The sequence below is a fragment of the Mastigoproctus giganteus genome, chromosome 11, assembly GCF_048544385.1.
Source record: "Mastigoproctus giganteus isolate SK-2022 chromosome 11, ASM4854438v1, whole genome shotgun sequence".
NCBI lineage: Eukaryota > Metazoa > Arthropoda > Arachnida > Uropygi > Thelyphonidae > Mastigoproctus > Mastigoproctus giganteus.
Window position 1 is genome coordinate 103,432,260 of NC_143585.1, and position 21,000 is coordinate 103,453,259.

The 21,000-nt window shown below is 37.6% G+C and overlaps 1 protein-coding gene across 1 annotated transcript in view; it reads right to left on the reverse strand.

The window, feature by feature from the left end:
• The window catches only part of LOC150078317 (protein SERAC1-like), a 295,680-nt gene that overhangs the window by 66,969 nt on the left and 207,711 nt on the right, over nt 1-21,000 (reverse strand). Inside the window, exon 10 of the mRNA XM_090384527.1 lies at nt 18,403-18,500. Coding sequence (XP_090240653.1) covers nt 18,403-18,500 — 98 coding nt within the window. The remainder of the gene's footprint in view (nt 1-18,402; nt 18,501-21,000) is intronic.

Sequence of the window (21,000 nt, forward strand, 5' to 3'; positions counted from 1 at the left end):
GGAAATAGGCATGAGATAAAGGTTCCATTGGAGAAGAGACAATCACCAAGTTGTGATCTGAAGTGCCTAAAGGACCTCTCACTTCAACCTTGTACTTAGAAGGGTTGTTTGTGAGAAAAAGATCAAGCGTATTGGCTGTATGATTAAGATTGTCCGGTATTCTTGTAGGTAAATGAACAATCTGTGCTAGGTCATTAGTAATTGCAAAAGCCTCAGCATCTCGACCTGCTGGGTCGGTGTGACTAGAAAACGGAAGCCAGCTGGAGTTGTGAACGTTAAAATCACCAAGGAAAATTACCTCACTGTTAGAAAAGTTGGACTGGAGAAAGTCAAGTTGCAAAGAGAGGAAGTCAAAGAGCTCCAAGTGATTAGTGGAGTTGGGAGAACGGTAGAGACAACAGATGAATTTTACACAATGAGGTAGAGAGATTTTAAGCCAGAGAAGATCAAAGAGAGGAGATTCCAAATTGTCAAGTCTCTGACAGGGAATATCAGAACGGACATATGCACAAGTACCACCTTTGAGGCAAAAGGAATCATACAGCAAATAATTTGGACATCTGAGATGAGCAGTAGTTGAATCAACTGATAACTGAGATTCAGTCAGAAAAAGTACATGGGGTTTGGAAGACTGCAAGTGGAAATGGACATCGTTGAGATTAGAATTGAGACCACGTATATTTGTGAAATGAATTAGGAAGTCCTTGGGAGGTTTAGATCTTTTCGCAGATAAGCTTGCTCTATTATTTTGACAATTCATGGTGTATTCAATAGTAAGAAAAAGTGGGTGGGACATGCTGTATGAATTAATGAAATTTTTGGATATGGCGTACATGTGGTAAGAATATACCCAGATCCTTGACATAACGTGGCCTCGACAATGCTCCCCGCATACACACTACTCGGACTCCCTCCAGTCACTATCTGGCAGAGTAGAGGTAGCAAGATTGTACACTAGCTGATCCGGAAGCTTCCTAGAGAGTTACCAATAGGTTCAGTCCGGTGTACTAACTAGCGGCCGGCCTGCGAACACCGTTTTAGAGCTGTACCCTCGAAATGTAAGGAATATTGGATCTCGCCACAACATTCATCATAACCTCAAAAATCATCAATCATACTGCATGATGGAAGAGATAGGGAAGGGTTGGCCGGAACTTAGCTCTAGAGACTAAACATGGGTTCCACCACTTCAAGCCTCCAATAAGCAAAGTGGTGGTATTTCACCGGTTGATGAAAGTCATCTACCACCTAGTGAGAGTCATCTATCACCTAGAATCTTGAAGGATGTTAATCTTGAAGGATGCTGCCATCCTTCAAGATTAACATCTGGGATCCAATGCACATACCTTGGTTCTAGGGTTGCATCATTGGAATCTGGTGCATGTAGCAATGTAGCAAAAAAAGATCAATCCCAGTCAGGGATTTATCTTTTTTTTTTTCTGCTAGTTGCTGTCTGGTTCCAATAGATCTCCTTTCCTTTGGTCCTGGGACAGAATACTGATTAGACAAGAATTGATATGCCATTGGTTACACCACTTTTTCTTGTTCTTCATTCTATCAGAGAGCAAGTAATTGGGAAAATGTCACCCTTTATACAGAAAGGATTAGAAGGGTTTGCAGATCTCTAAAATCTGTGAAAGGCTACAATCTTGGGACCTTTTAGTTGAAGCCTCATGTTCCAAATATGCTCAACAAATTCTGGAAGCCACATTAATGAGCAGAATACTATCATTATAATCCCTCATAAAACTCTGCTCTTTAAGTGGTATCATATCAGAGTGGGATCTCCTTCATGTCTCTGAAGAAGAGATCTGCTCTGAATTGCAAGGTAAAGGAAATATCGATGCACAAGGATGGGAATCTCATTTCCAGTCGGGTTCTAATCCTTATATTTAACATGCTACAGCCTCAAAGTTTCATCATGGCAGGCTACTTGAACTGCTCACAATGAGGTAGCAATAAGAATTTACATTCTAAATCCACTAAACCATTTTAAGTGCCAAAAATACAGCCATTTGCAAACAGCCTGTCATGGCAATCCTGGCTGTGAATGTTGTGGTGCTAAAGACCACAAGAGCAAAGAATGTTCAGCTTCAAAGCCAATTTGTACAAATTGCCAAGGGGGGGGGGGGCATCCTGCATACTCTCGAGCATGCCAGCAGTGGAAAGAAGAGAAAGAAATTCAAAAACTAAAAACATAACTGAACATTTCCTATCAAGCACCAGAAAATGGGACAAACAGAGATGTCCATACTACTAATCATTCACTCCTCTTCTCTGACATTTATTGATTTCATCAAAACCAACTCAAAAGAGTCAAGAAGCTGCCCACACATATATTAATGCCTTCTGCTATAACAGCTCAACCAAGAGTGATTGGCAAGGAAAAACAATCAAAAATGTAGGAAAAATGTAGGGATGTAGAAATGAAGGAGGTGACAGAAGACTGAGTCTTGGAACTTTTTGCTGAGGAAGAAATGGATACTGGACAATGTCCATCCTTTCCCAAAAAAGGATAAACCCAAGTCTGAGAAAACAATGCCGTTGGCCCTTCAGAAGACCACAAATGGATCCAGCAAATTTAAATAATGGCCACATTCAAAATCTTACAGTGGAAATGCCATGGATTCCGTAGAAATAGTGGCCCACCTAAGTAAGCAAAATGCAACATAAGCACAAGCCAACTTGCTTTTGATTACAGGAGACATATTTAAATTCAAATGAGGACCCTTCATTTCATAAATGTATCAATCACAAATGTTACACTTATCTGGAAGGAGAGAATTGGGAATGGCTCTGCTCACGGAGGAGTCGCCATCCTTGTGGGTAACTATACCCCTCAGCAGTGGCAGACTGGGTCTAAAAATATTGGTTGCCAGGAGACAAAGGGGGCCCACCCTTTAATAAAAATGATTTTATTAAATTTTTTTTTATTAAAATAGTAATACAACATAAATTTTAGTTGCATACAGTAATAATATTAGAACTTCTATTATATTTTCAAGCTACTAAAAGGTCATTAACATTTTTAACATATTATCTAATGTTATTGCAAGGGGGCCCACTTGCCACTGGGCAAGCTGACCAGTCTGCCACTGCCCCTCTAACTTATGTCACTTACAACTAAATAGATGCAGTAGTAATTCATCTCACAGTAGGGTTCTCTTAACTATCTGTTCAGAGGAGCCCTACTGTTCCATCTATTTGCACCTGAGAACATTTCCCAGACAGACCTCTGTACATACAAGTAATACTTTTCTCTCATTTTAGTACTGTATTTTATGAAAAAAAAAATTATTTTTTTGAAACGGGCCATTTTATTAATTATATTTCATGCTACATTAAAATTTAAATGCAAAGCTTGTATCATTAAATAGTGTCAAGAGACAACATAGCCATATCCTTTTATAAGTGTATATGGAAGACTATAGACTAAAATGAATTTTTATGACGAAAGCAAATCTACTGCATGTGGCGATCTTCCCCAGGTGTCTACTTCATAGCATACTCAGGAAAGCATACTAATAAGGTTGGATTTCTAGATCCAATGGAAAAATAAGTATAAATAAAGACAAAAGATACTGATTGAAAGATATATGAAACTGAAGACTCACTACTGTCCAAAAAGCCCAAATGTACTAAACAACAGTTCTTCATATCAAAATAAATAATAATAATTCCCCATAAGCTATGAGACATATGTAGAGGCCTGATCAACTGTAAACCTTGCCCCACTTAAAACAGATTGAACTTGATACTGTAAATCATGACCCTACACTAGGGTCATGATTTATAGTGATTTGGTGCACTTGTCAAAAGATTAATTTACACTGAGTATCTCTGTATTTTATTGAACCATAATTAGCATCCGTTATTATAGCAAAATTAAACTTAAATATGAGAAAGAAAGCTAATATATATTTTTATACAACTAGAAGGCAATATAAAATCAATTCTTCAAAAATGTCAAGATAAATAGTGAGGACATTATTTTTTTATTTATTTATTTCAAAGGTAGCAGAAACTAAAGGACATGCATTTAAATTAAGAAAGAATACCTGGATGTAAGAAAGAATAAGTGGATGTAAAAAAATTCTCTTTTAGTCAAAGGGTTATCAACTGCTGGGAATAAATCAGCACCTAATTTATAGAACTAGAGAGCATATGTAAATTTAAGGAAAGGTTGGATAAATACCTGGATTAAACCAAGCAAGTTTTTCCCCCCTCCCCCAAAGCCGTTGTTAAATAATGAATGAACTGTTTCCTTGCAGGGTATCTTACTTCTAGAATAAAGTAAATTAGTTTCTGAAAGTTAAGATATACCAAATGCAATATGCCATTGCCTTTTCTCCAGTGGAGCCTTTCTCTCTTTCTCTTTGGCCATTCTCAACTTCATGTTGTTTGGCATTAGAAGAATGAAAAATGGGATGATCTGCAAGGTTTCTATTCTTCTTTCCCCTGGTTGCATTACTGTTTTAAATCTTCTGATGTCAAAGTTTGGTCAGATCATGTCAGTGAAATTATTCTTGTAGGGATGAAATCCTACCTTAAAATCTTGTCCTCTATCTAAACCTTGGTTTTCCAATAAAATGTGCTAAGGCTGTTTGTTCAACATAAGAATGTTGCATATCACAATTAGCTTGCATCCAAATCTCCAGGTTTATTTTCTACCCACATCAAAGCTCACAACAATTGTAAAGCAGTTATTAATCAGTCCAGACTAGATTTTGAACAGGCTAAGAGTAGAAAACTTGCTTCTTGACCAAATGGTAGTCAAGCATTCTGGTCTCTTGCCAAAGCTATTAGCTGCAACTTTCCCATCTATAACCTCCAACCTCTGTTAAAACCCAATGGTTCTACTGCCACCTCAGCTAAAGATAAAGCTGACTTGCTAACATCCTACCTTTCTTCCAACTCTTGTATTGATGATCTTGGTAAACCACCAGTACTGCCAGTACCTGCCATACAATGCTTCCTGTGGTCTTCCATCAAAAGGATGTCAGAAGAATTTTGAACAATCTTGATAACAAGAAAGTGCCAGGTCCTGATGGTATTTTCTCCACTTGTTCTCAAAACCTGTGCTTACTCCTATTTGTATAGCTTTTTTTACTCTTTCTTATTCCACTAGTGCTTTTCCTTCTGCTTGGAAATTTGCTCATATACAGCCAGTTCTAAAAAGAGTGACAACTCCCTCCCATATAATTATCATCCCATTGTACTTCTACTCTTTCTAAAGTAATGGAGAAATCTATTAACTGCTATTCCATCTGATCAATGATCACCAGTACGGATTCCATCAGTGTCGACCCACTGGTGATACACTGGCTTATGTTACCCACCTAGGGACATATTCAATGGAAAAGTTTGGTGAAACTCAAGCAGTTGCTCTTGACATTTCAAAGGCTTTTGATCATGTTTGGCATAAAGGTCTTCTAAATAAGCTTCAATCTTATGGTTTTTTAAGTGGTTTTTTCTAGTTGGTATCCAGTTTTCTCTCTGACTACTCACTACTTGTGATGGTAGAATGCTCTTTGTGTTTCTAACTTCTCCACTAATGCTGGACTAATTGCTCCCCAAGGTTCAGCTCTCTCTCTCTCACCCTTTTAATTAACATAGTACATTGTGTTTTCCTCTTGTATATTAATAACCTTTTTCCACTGACTGGAAATCCTATCCATAGTTTTGCCGATGATGGCACATTGCATTCCACCTTCCAGTTTGAGAAACCTGTCCTGCAGAAACAGCTTCAACTTCTCGAATATCAACTACCAATTCCTTACATGCTGATTTCCAGGTGATTCTCAAGTGGGGCAAAGATAACTTAGTTACAGCTACTCCCTCTGTACTAATTTTAAATCCACCCTACCATGGAATATTGTTCAAACCATCTGGGGTGGTTCCCCCCCCCCATAACAGGCTTCTAGACTTCATCTCTCAGGTTTCTAGACTCCATTCAAAAGAGGGTAGTTAGATTAATTAATGACTCATCTCTTACAAAGTCTCTCTCACTCTCTGTCTCATACATATTTTGTTTCTGCTACATGCCTTTTCTATAGATACTTCATGAGTACTGTTCTTAATTGGTTTTCTATAATTTACCCTCTCTCTTCCAAAACAATCCAAACATGTGTCACAATCAGTTGGCATTCTTTTATTGTTCAACTTTTCCTATTCCTCATTTATTCCTTCAGCTTCCATTTTCTGGATCAACTTCCACTCACACATATTTACTGAAAATTATAACCTATAGAAATTCAAGTCTAATGTCAACAAGTGTCTGTTTGAAATTACTAATCTCATGTCATCTTCTGGATCACTTTTTTTGTTTTTATAGCTGTCAATTTTGAGAAGCCAACCTCACATAAATATGCAGACCCAAAAAGTAGCAATGTTTGTATCACCATTTTCGATAATTGTAGCACTTGTCTCAGAGAGAAAGCCAAACTTTTTCACAGGTAGTCTTAAAAAGAGCACATAATGCTTTGTCAGATGACAGATCAATAAGATCTTCCTTTTGCTGAATGGTAATTTCAGGTCATGAAGAAATATCAAAAGCAAAGGGGTCACGAATCCAATACAACTTTTTTTCTAGAGATACATTAAATCACTTGGAAAAATTCTTAATTGGCATTGTTAGGTGGGTGGTAATGATATCCCTAAATTGTAAAATGTCAGTATTATAACAAAATCAGAAAAGCATGGGAACATTTCAGTATTATTATGCTCAAATTCAGTTTTCAAAAGATTAAGTTGAGAGTGCGCTAGGGTCGCGGAAGAGAAAAGTCAGTGGATTTTTGGCTGCTGTAAAGGGATAAGTATTTTGAATTTTTACCGTATTCTTCATTAATTAACATAGTACACTGTGTTTTACAGAGATATTAAATAGGTTTAGAAGCGTTCGTTAGCTTCTTATTTTGAATTTAACCAGCAATTTTTGAAAGCTACGACTCTCGGTGTTGGTGCCAATATTGTTGAACTAGCTGCCATATTGTAGTCGATAAGAAATAGCGAAAAACATATATCTCGAACTGATAGCGTAAGGTATAAAGTAAAACTAGATAGCATAATACGAAGCACTGTATTAGGAATCTTGTTTGCTTATTATAGTATTATCAATTAATCAATAATAATATTAATCTTATTAAAATTCATTGCTAATTAAATTATATTTAAATGGAAATCATGATCGAGACTAGAGCTGCGAAACAAAGATCACAGACTAGCGAGAGTGCTGTGACTCGGGGAAGAAACGAAGGGGGCGATTCTCCAACGCATCACAGTCTCAAAAAATGTGCGAAATGTGAAATGTTTGCCGACTTTTCTAAAATAGAACATGATCTAGCCAAGGATGATGCCTTTGTGTCTACAGTGTCAAGAAATTAGGTGCCAACTCAGCGTTCTGATGGGAGTCTATGAGAACTTGAAGTGTAGGGTAAATGCCCTACACCTCAAGCTCTCATAGACACCCATCAGGTGTAGGCCCTTGAAGAAATTAATGAGGGCCCATCAAGCTCACAATGACAGAGCTCACTCCTGTGCATCAGGCAAAACAGAGGCAATCTCCAAGGCAGAATGCACTGGTCCCAAAGGAACTAGTTATTGTTGGCGACTCTATTGTCAGGGAGACGGGGAATATACTATGCAAGACGGAAATGTGGAACAGGACTGAGGTATGTCTGCCAGGGGCAAAAGTTGATGACATTGTAGAGCAGATATCATCTTTTAAGGGCACAAAAGGTGGTTGTTGTACATGCTGAAAATAATGACATTAAGAGTAAGGTATCTGCAGATTTACTCAGCGAGTACAGGTCAATGTAGAAAAAAAGTTGCGTTAGGGTTGAATGTGAGAGTGTCTGCAATTCTGCCCAGACACGATAGGAGGGAGTATATGATGAGAGCCTTGTCGATCAATTCAGCCCTGGAAATATTGTGCAAGACTCAAGGGGTAGAAATTTTTTCATCCTGGTCTGTGCTTGTTGACAGGAGAGACTGCTTCTACAGGGATGGGGTACACTTAAATAGAAAGGATGCAAGAATATTTGCTGATGCTATCGAGGTAGTGTTAGGTGGGTCGGAAAACTACTAGCTTGGGGGGAATACACAGACTAAAAGGTTAACAGTGGCCGCCGGCAGGGGCAAAAGTGATGCTTGCACTGCTTTGATTAGAATGAGCAGCAGCCTGGAAAGCAAGTGATGGAGATTTCCAGGACTGTTGAGAGTCATAGTGGAACAAGTAAATACATGGGCTGTGTTAGGGTAATCAAGAATAGGAACAGGTACATGTATACTTGCATGTACACCAATGCTAGGAGTATAGTTAATAAATTTGATGAGCTTGAAGTGCTAGTCAAGACATCAGAGGCAGATATTGTTGGGATATCAGTGATGTGGACACACAGATATAAGCAGTGCAGAATTGGAATTTGGGGAGTACAATGTGTACGGGAAGGATAAGCAGGACAGGAAGGGAGGAGGAGTGGTGCTGTTAGTTGAGAAACACAAAATCTAAGGAAGTGCATCCAATTGATGTTTGTGGACAATGCAGTGTTGAGTCTGTTTGGTGGGAAATAAGCCTAATGGTTTGGTGTTATAAGCCTAATGAATCTGATGAGTATAATGAGCAGTTGTGCAGAGAAATAGAGTGGGCCAGTAAGTCAGATTACCTTATAATGGGGGATTTTAACTTTCCAGATATTGACTGGAGCTTGTGGGTTGGTCGCTCACACACTAGCAAGACTTCTATGGATTTACTGGATGATTGTATTCTACATCAACATGTTCGAGAGGCAACCAGAAGGAGTAATACTCTTGATCTGATTATCAGCAGTGATTATTCATGCATTTAGAATTTGCAGATAAAAGAAACACTGGGTGACAGTGATCACAATGTACTGATGTGGGAATTACTTAAAGATGTAACTACCATCAAGGCTAAAGAGAAGAGCTTTTGCTTTCGTAAAGGTGACTACAGGGATCTCAGACAGTTTTTAAATTCCATACAGTGGGATCAACTGATGACGTTACCAACATTGAATTCTAATTGGAAAGCCTTCAGGAACTTAATTTTGGATGCTACTGGGCTTTTCCTTCTGACTAAGAAATACTGTTCAAGGTTTAGGCCTAAATGGATGTCAGATGAATTAATGAGGCTCGTGGCAGAGAAGAAAAATTTATGGAATGCATATAAAGTATCAAGTGACACAGAAGCCTATGGCAGGTATAAACTAGTTTGTAAAAAAGTCATAAAAGAGGTTGGGCAGGCGAAGGCAGATTACAAGAAATCTTTGGCAAAGGATGCAAAGAAAACAGAAAAAAGAATTCTTTACTTATGTAAACTCTAGATTGGACCACTTAACATAGATGGGTTGACTATTGATGATCATGCTCAGGTAGCTGATAAACTGAGTGAGTATTTTGCCTCTACATTCACATATGAGGGGAGTGCCAGAGGTTTATCAAATGCTAATAGGGAGCTAAATGATTTTGTAATAACTGAGAGCAAAGTGGAGGAGAAATTGTTGAAGTTAAACATGAGGAAGGCACCTGGGGTGGACAGGATCTATCCAGTTATATTAAAGGAAGCGGCAAAGGAAGTAAGCAAACCCTTAGCCATAATTATGAGAGCTTCCTTGGACTCAGGGACTGGAGGTGTGCAAATGTATCACCAATTCACAAAGGAGGTTCAAAAGATGATACAAGTAACTACAGACCTGTTAGTTTAACTTGTATTGTGGGGAAAATAATGGAATCACTGGTTAAAGCAGCATTGCAAGATTATCTAGACAAGACTGCAGTGATAGTTAAGAAAGAGCATGGGTTTGTTAAAGGGAGGTCTTGTCTGACCAATCTGATTGGGTACTATGATGTGGTCACAAAGGAACTGAATGCCAAAAATAATTTTGATATCATATACTTGATTTCAGGAAAGCTTCTGATATTGTTGCACATGGAAGACTGCTGTAAAAATTGGAGAGGTATGGCATTAAGGGTAAGTTGCTACAATGGATAAAGGGATGGTTGAGTGGGAGACGACAGAGAGTGGTAATCAATGGACACTGCTCTTCATGGACAAATGTTATTAGTGGAGTTCCCCCGGGTTCGGTGTTGGGCCCATTGTTGTTTTGTATATTTATCAATGATATTGTTGAAGGTATATCGGGTTTAATGTCTAAGTTTGCAGATGATACAAAGGTTGGCAGAGTTGTTAATGACAGTATGCTACTCCAACTGGATCTAGATAAGTTGGGAAAATGGGCTGAGAAGTGGCAACTGAAGTTTAACATTGACAAATGCAAAGTACTGCATATGGGTGGCAATAACAAAGAGAAACATACCAACTGTGTGGTACTATACTCAGGGAAGTGGAAAGTGAAAAAGACCTGGGGGTAATGTGCAGTCAAATGTGTAGCTTGCTGAGCAGTGCATGCAGGCTGCCAGGGCAGGTCATGGAGTCTTGCCAATGATATAAAGGAATTTTGCTAGCAGGGACAGGGAGGTGATTATACTGTTATACAAGGCAATGGTCAGGCCAAACCTGGAGTACTGTGTACAGGTCTGAAGGCCTCAATTTATGAAGGACATAGAGTTGCTAGAATGAGTACAAAGAATGGCAACAAGATTTGTGAGGGGAACAAAGGGGTGCTCTTACCAAGAAAATCTTAAGTTCTGCAAACTGCAATGCCTGGAGAGTATGCACCTGTGAGGTGATCTGATTGAGGCTTATAAGGCCTTGAATGGGTTGAGCAAGCTGAATGCTGATGGGATTCTTCCTCTTGCTCAGATTAAGAACCTGAGAGGGCACAGTTTCAAATTTGTAGGTAAGACACTTGTAGAATAGATATGTGGAAATTTGCCTTTAGCCAGTGGGTAGTTGATTGGAGGTTCATTCTTTTTCTGTGGAAGTTTGAAGCCATAAATAAATTTAAGGCTGAGCTGGACAGGCATATGGAACGAATAAAGGGGTAAAACAGGAGGGATTTTTTTTTTTTTTTTGGCTAATGCTGCATAAGTTTTTCTTGCATCGTATGCCTCAACTAACGCTAATGCCAAAATAAACCAAGGAGCTTGACTAGGTCTATAAGCTACTTATTGAAAATAATTTTATATAACAATTAAATCAATAAAATCGCTAAATATAAATAAAACCTTAGCATTTGCCGGAGCCGCAAAAACTTGAGGGCAGAGATTTAAAAAAGTGTGTGGGGAGTGGTTTGTTGTGTAGTTTTATGTTCTGTTGTTTCTCTGACCATTTAGCTATTGGGACCCACTGTTGCTCACACTTTGCCACGAGGAGGGAGGTCAGGCACCCAGTAGATTATTTAAGTTCTGTGGCAGGCCCTGCCACCTAATTTCTGAGGATTTCGATTTTGAGGGTACAATGTTAAAGTTATTTTTGCAGCCTTGGATTTGATAATCTACTGGGCTAGACCTGTTCAAACTGTTTTAAGAAGCACCCAGATCAGCCAATAAATAATCTAACTGCCTCTACCCTGCAAAATGTGATTTAAAAGAGTGTATGTGGGAGAACTGCCAGTACTGAATGTATGTTGAGGAGTTAGCTATACCTTGCTATAGTTTGCTATAGCAATACTGCATAGCAAGGTATAGCTAACTAAAAAGTAAAGGTTGCTATGCACACACCCTTTTTTTTTTATAAAGCTATATTTTTTCTACAGATTAACATGTACAAATATCAAGAATCATAACTATAAATCACTTACATAGTTTAATGCCACAGGACCTTTTTAAAATATTTATATATATTCTAATAAATAATATTAATAAAAATATTGTAAATAAATGATCTACAAGAAAATAATGGAATAGTTGGCAGTTATAGTGATTGCATACAGTTTTAAGTGCTTCTGTGTAGAGTTAGCAGACCTCTGGCAAAATGAGGGAAAGTCATCCCTTTCTAACCTTTTTCCCACCATGATCTTTATCAATCAAGCATTTTAAATAAATTTGATGTTTGACATATAAATTTTCTTTGCAGCACTGCTCTAATCAATGAATTATTGTTGTTCACCATCAGTGAGAGTAAATGATGAAGACCATGTAATATGGTCTTCATCATTGGTTTTTTAAGGGAAAGTCTTGTCTGACCGATTTCATCAGATGCAAAAAATAATTTTGATATTATGGACTTGGATTTCAGGAAAGCTTTTGTTACTGTTGCACATGGAAGACTACTGTACAAACTGGAGCAGTATGGCATTAAGGGCAAGTTGCTACAATGGATAAAAGGATGGTTCAGTAGCAGAAGACAGAGTGGTAATCAATGGACACTGCTCTTCGTGGACTAATGTTATTGGTGGAGTACCCCAGGGTTCAGAGTTGGGCCCATTGTTGTTTGTATATTTATCAATGATATTAAAAGGTATATCAGGCTTAATGTCCAAGTTTCCAGATGATACAAAGGTTGGTGGGGTTGTTAATGATAATAACGACATTATGCTACTGCAACAGGATTTAGAAAGGTTGGGCAAATGAGTTGAAAAGTGACAACTGAAGTTTAACATTGACAAATGAAAAGTACTGCATATGGGTAACAGTAACCCCAGAGTAACATACCAACTGTGCGGTACTACACTCAGGGTAGTGGAGAATGAAAAAGACCTGGAGGTAATTGTGCAGTCAGATATGAAGTTTTCTGAGCAGTGCAGACAGGTGCCAGAGCAGGTCATGGGGTTTTATCAATGATATATAGAAATTTTGGTAGTAGGGAAAAGGAGGTGATTATCCCTTTGTATAAGGCATTGGTCATGCCACACTGAGTACTGCGTACAGGTCTGGAGGCCTCATTTTAGGAAGGATGTAGAGTTGCTAGAATGAGTACAGAGAAGGGCAATAAGATTTGTGAGAGGAACGAAGGGGTCCTCTTACCAAAAATGGCTTAAGTTTTGATAATAACAGCATCTGGAGACTAGGCAACTGCACATCTATTTTACAACTGTCTTTCTTCAATGCTGATGGGATTCTTCCTCCTGTTCAGATTACGAACCTGAGGGAGCATGAATTCAAACTGAGGAAAGACAGTTATGGAATAGATGTGCAGGAATTTGCTTTTAGCCAGTGGGTAGTTGATTGCTGGAACAAATTTTCATCTGTCGTTGTGGAAGTTGATAGCTTAAATAAATTCAAGGAAGAACTAGACAAAGTTTTAGAATGAATGGATGGGTTTAATGGGAATTTTTTTTTGGCTGATGCTGTATAAGCTTGCTTTCTTGCATCATATGCCTCTACTAATGCTAAGCTTCCCTTTGAAAGTTTCAATTTATCACTATCTATTCCCTGTCCTTGAAGACTTACATTTAAATCATCAAGTTTTCAAACTAAGTTTCCAAATTTTCGATTTGTAAACAATTGAGCAAAGTTCTCATTTTTATCCGATAAACAACACTTTACCACTGGACAACTTCACTGGACTTGAATGGGTTGAGCATGCTGAATTCTGATGGGATCCTTCCACTTGTTCAGATTACGAACCTAAGGGGGCATAAATTCAAATTAAGAAAAGACAGATGTAGAATAGATGTGCGGAAATTTGCCTTTAGCCAGCGGGTGGTTAATTGCTGGAACAAACTTCCATCTGTCATTGTGGAAGTTGATAGGTTGAATAAATTTAAGGAGGAACTGGACAGGCATTTGGAGGGAATGGTGTGATTTTTTTTTTTTTTGGCTGATGCTGCATAAGCTCATACACTTGCTTTCTTGCATCACATGCCACTACTACTACTACTACAACCTCACTTTTGTATATAAAAGAAGCATTTCATCCCATTTTATTACAAAAAATTATGAAAAGTTTGCTATTTAAGCTTCTACTTTTTAATAAAGTTGATCACACTTATTGCATCTTTCAAAACTTTGTGCAAATCAGTTTGCATTTCCTTTGTTCCTAATGCTTCCCTATGTATAATGCAATGATTCAAAACTATATTTGGAACTATTTCCTTTTATTTTTATGCAATGATTCAAAACTATATTTAGAACAATTTCCTCCGCCTTTTAAACCTTTATTTTATCCTGTTAATGCACCCACACCATCAGTACAAATCACAAAGCAGTTGTTTCGCATTAGATTATTTCTTTGAAAGAAAATATTTATAACATCAAAAATCTTCTCGCCCATCATTCTTCTTTCCAAAGCTTTGCAAAATAGAAAATTCTCTAAAATATCTCATTCATAGCAGTATCTCATATGTACAATAAGTTGAGCAAGGTTTTAAATATCTATGAATTCATCTAACTGTATTGCAAAATTTGGACTTTCTCTCAATCGATTTAATAAACTGAATTTTATGTTGTCCGCGATAACTGTAATATGCTGCAAGACTGTGGTGTCTCTGGATAGAAAAGGAATGATATTTAAATCATTGCTATACTTTTCTACATGCATAGTTGAAATAATTTTTACAGCAGTAGGGAGAACAAGAGGTTCAGCAATAGTATATGAAATTGAAATTTTTTCCTATTAAATATGAAACTTCCAACAATGCTCTTAAAGCTTTGTAAAGAACTGCCTACGTTTTTTCATGAAAGATTTTAGACCTTGTATGGGATAAGCGCATCTTTTGAAAAGATTCAGTATTTTCTATTAGCTCTGGATGCTTCGCATGTAAGTGTCTTTTCCATTTAATAGGTTTCATGCTTTCGTTAGCCCGTTTTTTTGTAACATATTATGCACAACGTTCCTTGTGCATATTATGCACAAGGAACGATGTTCATCATCAACAATACATAAATTCTTAATATTTTCTATTCTTTTTCATTCTTTTTGATTTGGAATATGATGGCTCTCTACCAGAAATTGGTGGTTTCACTATACTTGAAATAATGTTAGTGTCCAAATTTTCACATGATACATTTCTTACCCTTTCAACTTCTGAAGTATCTGTAATAACATTATTTGTCATCACTCCTCAACTGTTTTGTTCTGATTACCCAATTGTCCATGGTAAAATATATATATTTTTTTTTCTTCTTAAAAACAACGATAATGTAAAAAGTAGTAGAAGAATGAAAAACACATCCAAGTTGACATGAAAGCATCAAATTACGAAGCAGAATAAAGTGTGCTTGCAACAGACTTGCTTTTTATTGTCACCGTATATTTGCACCTCTGGCCTTTAGGCAATTTCAGAAATTTTTGTTGTAGGAAGCATGAATTAAGATCTAAAGGGATTACAGTTCAGCAATTGAATAGTACTGAGAAGTCACACTAGTCAGCTGCTTTCTGTGTGTCCATAGCCAGTGAGCAAATTAAGGTGTATTACCCACAAGGACAATAAGTAAGAAAGCCATCTTCATCACACGTGAAACCACCCTAAAAAATAAAGAGTGGCAATAGGGTTCGAGTAGTAAGGTCTCTACACCTATAGTATTTAAAAAGTAATTTTAACAACAGGTTTCTTAGCTTTTGTGTACACAATAACTAATTTTATTTAAAAATTTCCACGCCCCCTCTGGGGGTCGTGCCCCATAGTTTGCACACCACTGGTCTAAGAAGCACACCTTTTGGCATATTTCATGTTGTGTAAATAAGTCACAAATGGGTTGTCAACCCTTATACCTCTGGGTACTTACCCACCCACTGATGAGAGGCCAACAAACTTCAAAATGGTGCTGCCTCGGAGATTGATAGTAGCCTTCATTACTGAGAATAGGTAACAGCAGTCTTCCCTACTGGGGATGTGTTGCCTATTCGAGGGATTTATGAGTGAACTACTTGAGTGAGTGTGAGTTTGAGGAGTTAACTGTCCCTTTCCTTTTTCAGTGGCATTTCTTCTTCCTCTCCTACTATCACTTTCCTCTGTGTTTTCACTTTTCCAAATCTAATAGGGACAAATATGTGGATAAGAGTGTTTATCCTTACACATTTACAAACAGTGCTATCTGAGTGGTGGTACTCAACTGAAAATAAGTAACAGTAGTCTTCTTTAATGGGGAAGCATTATTATTTGATGTATAAGGAGGGCAACTCGTGAAGGATTTTGCAATATGAGATGTTACAATAATGATGCCAATGTACAAACGTCGGTTTGTCTAAAAATTCAACTATGTAGTAATGATGCAAATGCACTAACTACTATCAGTTTGAATTTTACATACTTGGAGATTTTCTGCACTAAATTATTAGTATCTTAAAATACATTATAATCATAATACAATATGGGAAACCTGGAAGCCTTCAAATGGGATTAAATATGATCTTCCATGATCTCAAATGTAACATTTTAATGTAAGCAGCCATTACATAAAATGACAAAGAGAGAAATTAAAGTGAAAGTTATGCTATCATAAGTTTGATAGATTATGTGCTAATTTTAGTTTGTCTAAAAAAATTCAACAGTAGTAATGATGCAAATGCACTACTCTTATTTAAACAGGCTATTAACATAAGAGTAATGTCATTACTCTTAATAACCTGTTTAAATTATTGCAAAACGCTATGTTATATATTAAACACAAGATAAAAGAGAATTTTTAAAAATGTATATATGACCCCTGGTATTTGTCTGGCTTTGTCTTGCATTTTCCCCTTCAATGTACTCCTTCAATTCCTCAGATATCTAGTAATCCTACTCCTGGTTGAAGTGGCAACGCTGGGGAGAGAATGTGCAGGCCTGAGAGGATAGCAATAGGGTGGAAGTGGAGATGATCCAAGCCTAGTTTCAACTTTGGCATGACTTTCACTTAGGTTTGATGCAGAATTTAAAGGACATCAAACTGAATATGTAAATCGAGGAATGCACTCATTATCCTACCAGGAGATTCAAGAGGGTTGAAGTTATGTAAATCACTTAAGAAACCCAGGCAGGAATATATAGTAATTATCATTATACATAATTCAACAACTCAACTGGGACTCCAGAAATAGGCTATCACCCAAACCTTTCATGTTCCCTTCAGAGACTCCTAGGTTATCAACAAGAATCATACAAAACACTTATAGAAATGTAGTAGTAGTAGTAGTGGCATGTGATGCAAGAAAGCAAATGTATGAGCTTATGCAGCATCAGCCAAAAAAAAAAAAAAAAAAAAATCACACCATTCCCTCCAAATGCCTGTCCAGTTCCTCCTTAAATTTATTCAACCTATCAATTTCCACAACGACAGATGGAAGTTTGTTCCAGCAATTAACCACCCGCTGGCTAAAGGCAAATTTCTGCACATCTATTCTACATCTGTTTTTTTCTTAATTTGAATTTATGCCCCCTTAGGTTCATAATCTGAACAAGTGGAAGGATCCCATCAGAATTCAGCGTGCTGAACCCATTCAAGGCCTTATACACCTCAATCAGATCACCGTGCAGGTGCCTAGTCTCCAGCCACTGCAATTTGCAGAACTTAAGCCTCTCTTGATAAGAGGATCCCTTCATTCCCCTCACCAATCTTGTTGCCCTTCTCTGTACACGCTCAAGTAAATCTACATCCTTCCTAAAATGAGGCCTCCAGACCTGTACGCAGTACTCAAGGCGTGGCCTGACTATTGCCTTATACAGAGGGATAATTACCTCCTTTTCCCTGCTAGCAAAATTCCTATATATCATTGACAAAACCCCATGACCTGCCCTGGCAGCCTGTCTGCATTGCTCAGAAAACTTCATATCTGACTGCACAATTACTCCAAGGTCTTTTTCATTTTCTACGACCTTAAGTGTAGTACCACACAGTTGGTACGTTTCTCTGGGGTTACTTCTACCCATATGCAGTACTTTGCATTTGTCAAGGTTAAACTTCAGTTGCCACTTCTTAGCCCATCTGCCTAAATTATCTAGATCCTGTTGCAGTAGCACACTGCCATTACTGTCATTAACAACCCTGCCAACCTTTGTATCATCTGCAAACTTCGACACTAAGCCTGATATACCTTCATCAATATCATTGATAAATATACAAAACAACAGTGGACCCAACACCGAACCCTGTGGGACTCCACTAATAACATTAGTCCAAGAAGAGCAGTACCCATTGATTACCACCCTCTGTCTTCTCCTACTTAACCATCCTTTTATCCATTGTAGCAACTTACCCTTAATACCATTCTGCTCCAATTTGTACAATAGTCTTCCATGCGCAACAGTGTCAAAAGTTTTCCTGAAATCCAAATATATGATATCAAAATTATTTTTTGCATCCAGTTCCTTTGTAACCACATCATAATATCCTATCAAATTTGTCAGACAAGACTTTCCCTTAACAAACCCATGCTGTGTCTGAATTATTGCTGCAGTCTTAGGTAATTGCAGAAAAGGAGGGTCTTTAATACAGGAACAATGAATAAATTTTAGCAGAAAGTGACAAATGCTTATATTTCTCCCACTTAGATAATGGGAAATTATTATAAAAATTAAAATTTATTAAAATTAAAATTGGATTAAAAGTTATTGTGCTCACCTCCCATAGAATGGGTTACCCAAATAACTGGCTTACTTCCAACCCCTGCAAGCATCAGCTTTTTTAAAAGTTCATCACTTCTTTTACTTAATGAATGCCTGAAATTAAAACAGAATGTTAATTATATGAGCAATTTAACCATTATACAAAAATTGATTCTTTTTATTGATGACAGTGATACAGGAGTCATGACTATTTTATGTATTTCTGCTATTCTTGTTATAGTGCATATAGTTCAATTTTCTAATGCTCACCTATTTTGGCAATATTAGTGCAGTATATTATATTATATTAATGCATAATATGTAAAAAAAAAAAAAAAAAAGGTAAATGCAGCCATTATCAATCTACTGCAGGATGGAAGCCTCCTCAATGATTCATGTTGAAAGAAAGAACCATAATCTGCCACACTGGTCCAGTGCAGGTTAGCAGATCGACTGTAATTAGCAGTCAGGGGCTCGAACCCCAGTCTACTCAAAGAGCATGTGTTACTGCACTCCTGCTCCTGACCACTCATGCTATGTAAGCTTCGATGTGTAGAATAGTGGTTTCCAAATTTTGGGGACTGTCCCATAAGTTGAAATCTATTTTGAAATTTAATAATTCCTTAAAATTTATTCTAAATTTTTGAGGACTGACAGAAATTCATAAATAACTGATTAAGAGCCACTGTTCTAACTGCAATAATGACAAATGAATTTCATTCAATCACCAAGAAGAACACACTCAGGGTCTGCTCCAAATATAGAAGGGAATTCACTGAAGAATTTTTTTTTTTTTTAAGCCTTTTGCAAAAGAAGTGTTGTTGTTGTTGTTGTTTTGGTTTTTAGGGGCATTAGCAACTAAGGTCATATTGCTCCGGGATATGCGGTGGTCATTCCCTGACCTTCCCGCATCTTCCATATTTGGTGGTGACGGGCTCGAACAACGGTCTAATCAAGAAGCATGTGATACGCACTACTGCTCCTTCCCACCTGGCTACGGAGGCGCCCGCAAAAGAAGTGTAAAACCAGTTAAAACCCAATGGTTAGCAATCATCAAATTGTTCGGCTCTTTTTATTAGTGAATATTACTATCCAAATTCCAAAACTGTAATGTATAAATATCAACTCATCAAATCACTTATTTATTTGATATGAAAACAAGCTATTTTCATATCAAATACAAGTTTCTATCATTCAACCAATGATTATTGAAAAAATTAAAAGGATTTTAGTTTAATATTAGTATAAGATAAGAAAATACAAATTATGGACTTCCCTCTTCATGTAGGCAACTATCCAGTTCAACTTGTTCCATTAATCAACAACTTGCTGGCTAAAAGAAAACTTCCTACAATCTAATCTAAACCTCTTCCCCTGTAATTTGAATTTATGGCACCTAGTTCAGGAATTTATAACAGTGAAAATTTCGCCTTCATTCATTTTACTAACCCCTCTCAGAGTCTTATAAACCTCAATCAAGTCCTCTCTACGGTGACTAGTTGCCAAGCTCTGTAGCTCACATAATCGTAGGCTTTCCCTGTAACGGTTGCTTTTTTGCCAATTTTACCATATAAGTTGCCTGTCTTTTAGCATTAGCATTAGTAGAGGCATATGATGCAAGAAAGCAAGCTTATTCAGCATCAGCCAAAAAAAAAAAAAAAAAAAACACCACTCCCATTTCACCCCTCCGTTCGTTCGAAATACCTGTCCAGTAGAGCTTTAAATTTGTTTAGGCTTTCAACTTCAACAACAAGTGATGGAAGTCGGTTCCACCAACCAACCACCCGCTGGCCAAAGGCAAATTTCCGCACATCTATCCGACATCCGTCCTTCCTCAATTTGAATTTATGCCCTCTGAGGTGATTATTCTGAGCAAGAGGAAGAATCCCATTGTCATTGAGCATGCTCAAACCATTCAAAGCCTTATACACCTCTATCAGATCACCTCGCCGGTGCCTAGTCTCCAGACTCTGTAATTTGCAAAACTTAAGCCTTCCTTCGTAAGAGCAACCCTTTGTTCCATTCACTAATCTTGTTGCCCTTCTCTGTACCCGTTCCAGCAGCTCTACATCCTTCTTGAAATGAGGCCTCCAGACCTGTATACAGTACTCAAGATGTGGCCTAACCATTGCCTTATACAAGGGAATAATCACCTCCTTATCCCTGCTAGAAAAATTCCTGTATATCATTGACAATACTCCATGAGCTACTCTTGCAGCTCGTCTGCACTGCTCAGAGAACTTCATATCTGCCTGCACAATTACCCCCAGGTCCTTTTCATTCTCCACCACTGTCAGTGTAGTACCGCAGAGTTGATACGTTGCTCTGGGGTTACTGTTTCCCATATGTAGTACTTTACATTTGTCAATGTTAAACTTCATTTGCCACCTCTCAGCCCATCTGTTCAACCTTTCCAGATCCTGTTGCAGCAGCATAGCGTCAGTAGTGTCCTTAACAACCCTGCCAACCTTTGTATCATCTGCAAACTTGGACATTAAACTTGATATCCAATCATCAATATCATTCATAAACACTGAGAACAACAACGGACCCAACACTGAAACCTGAGGAACTCCACTAATAACATTAGTCCACGTTGAACAGTGTCCATTGA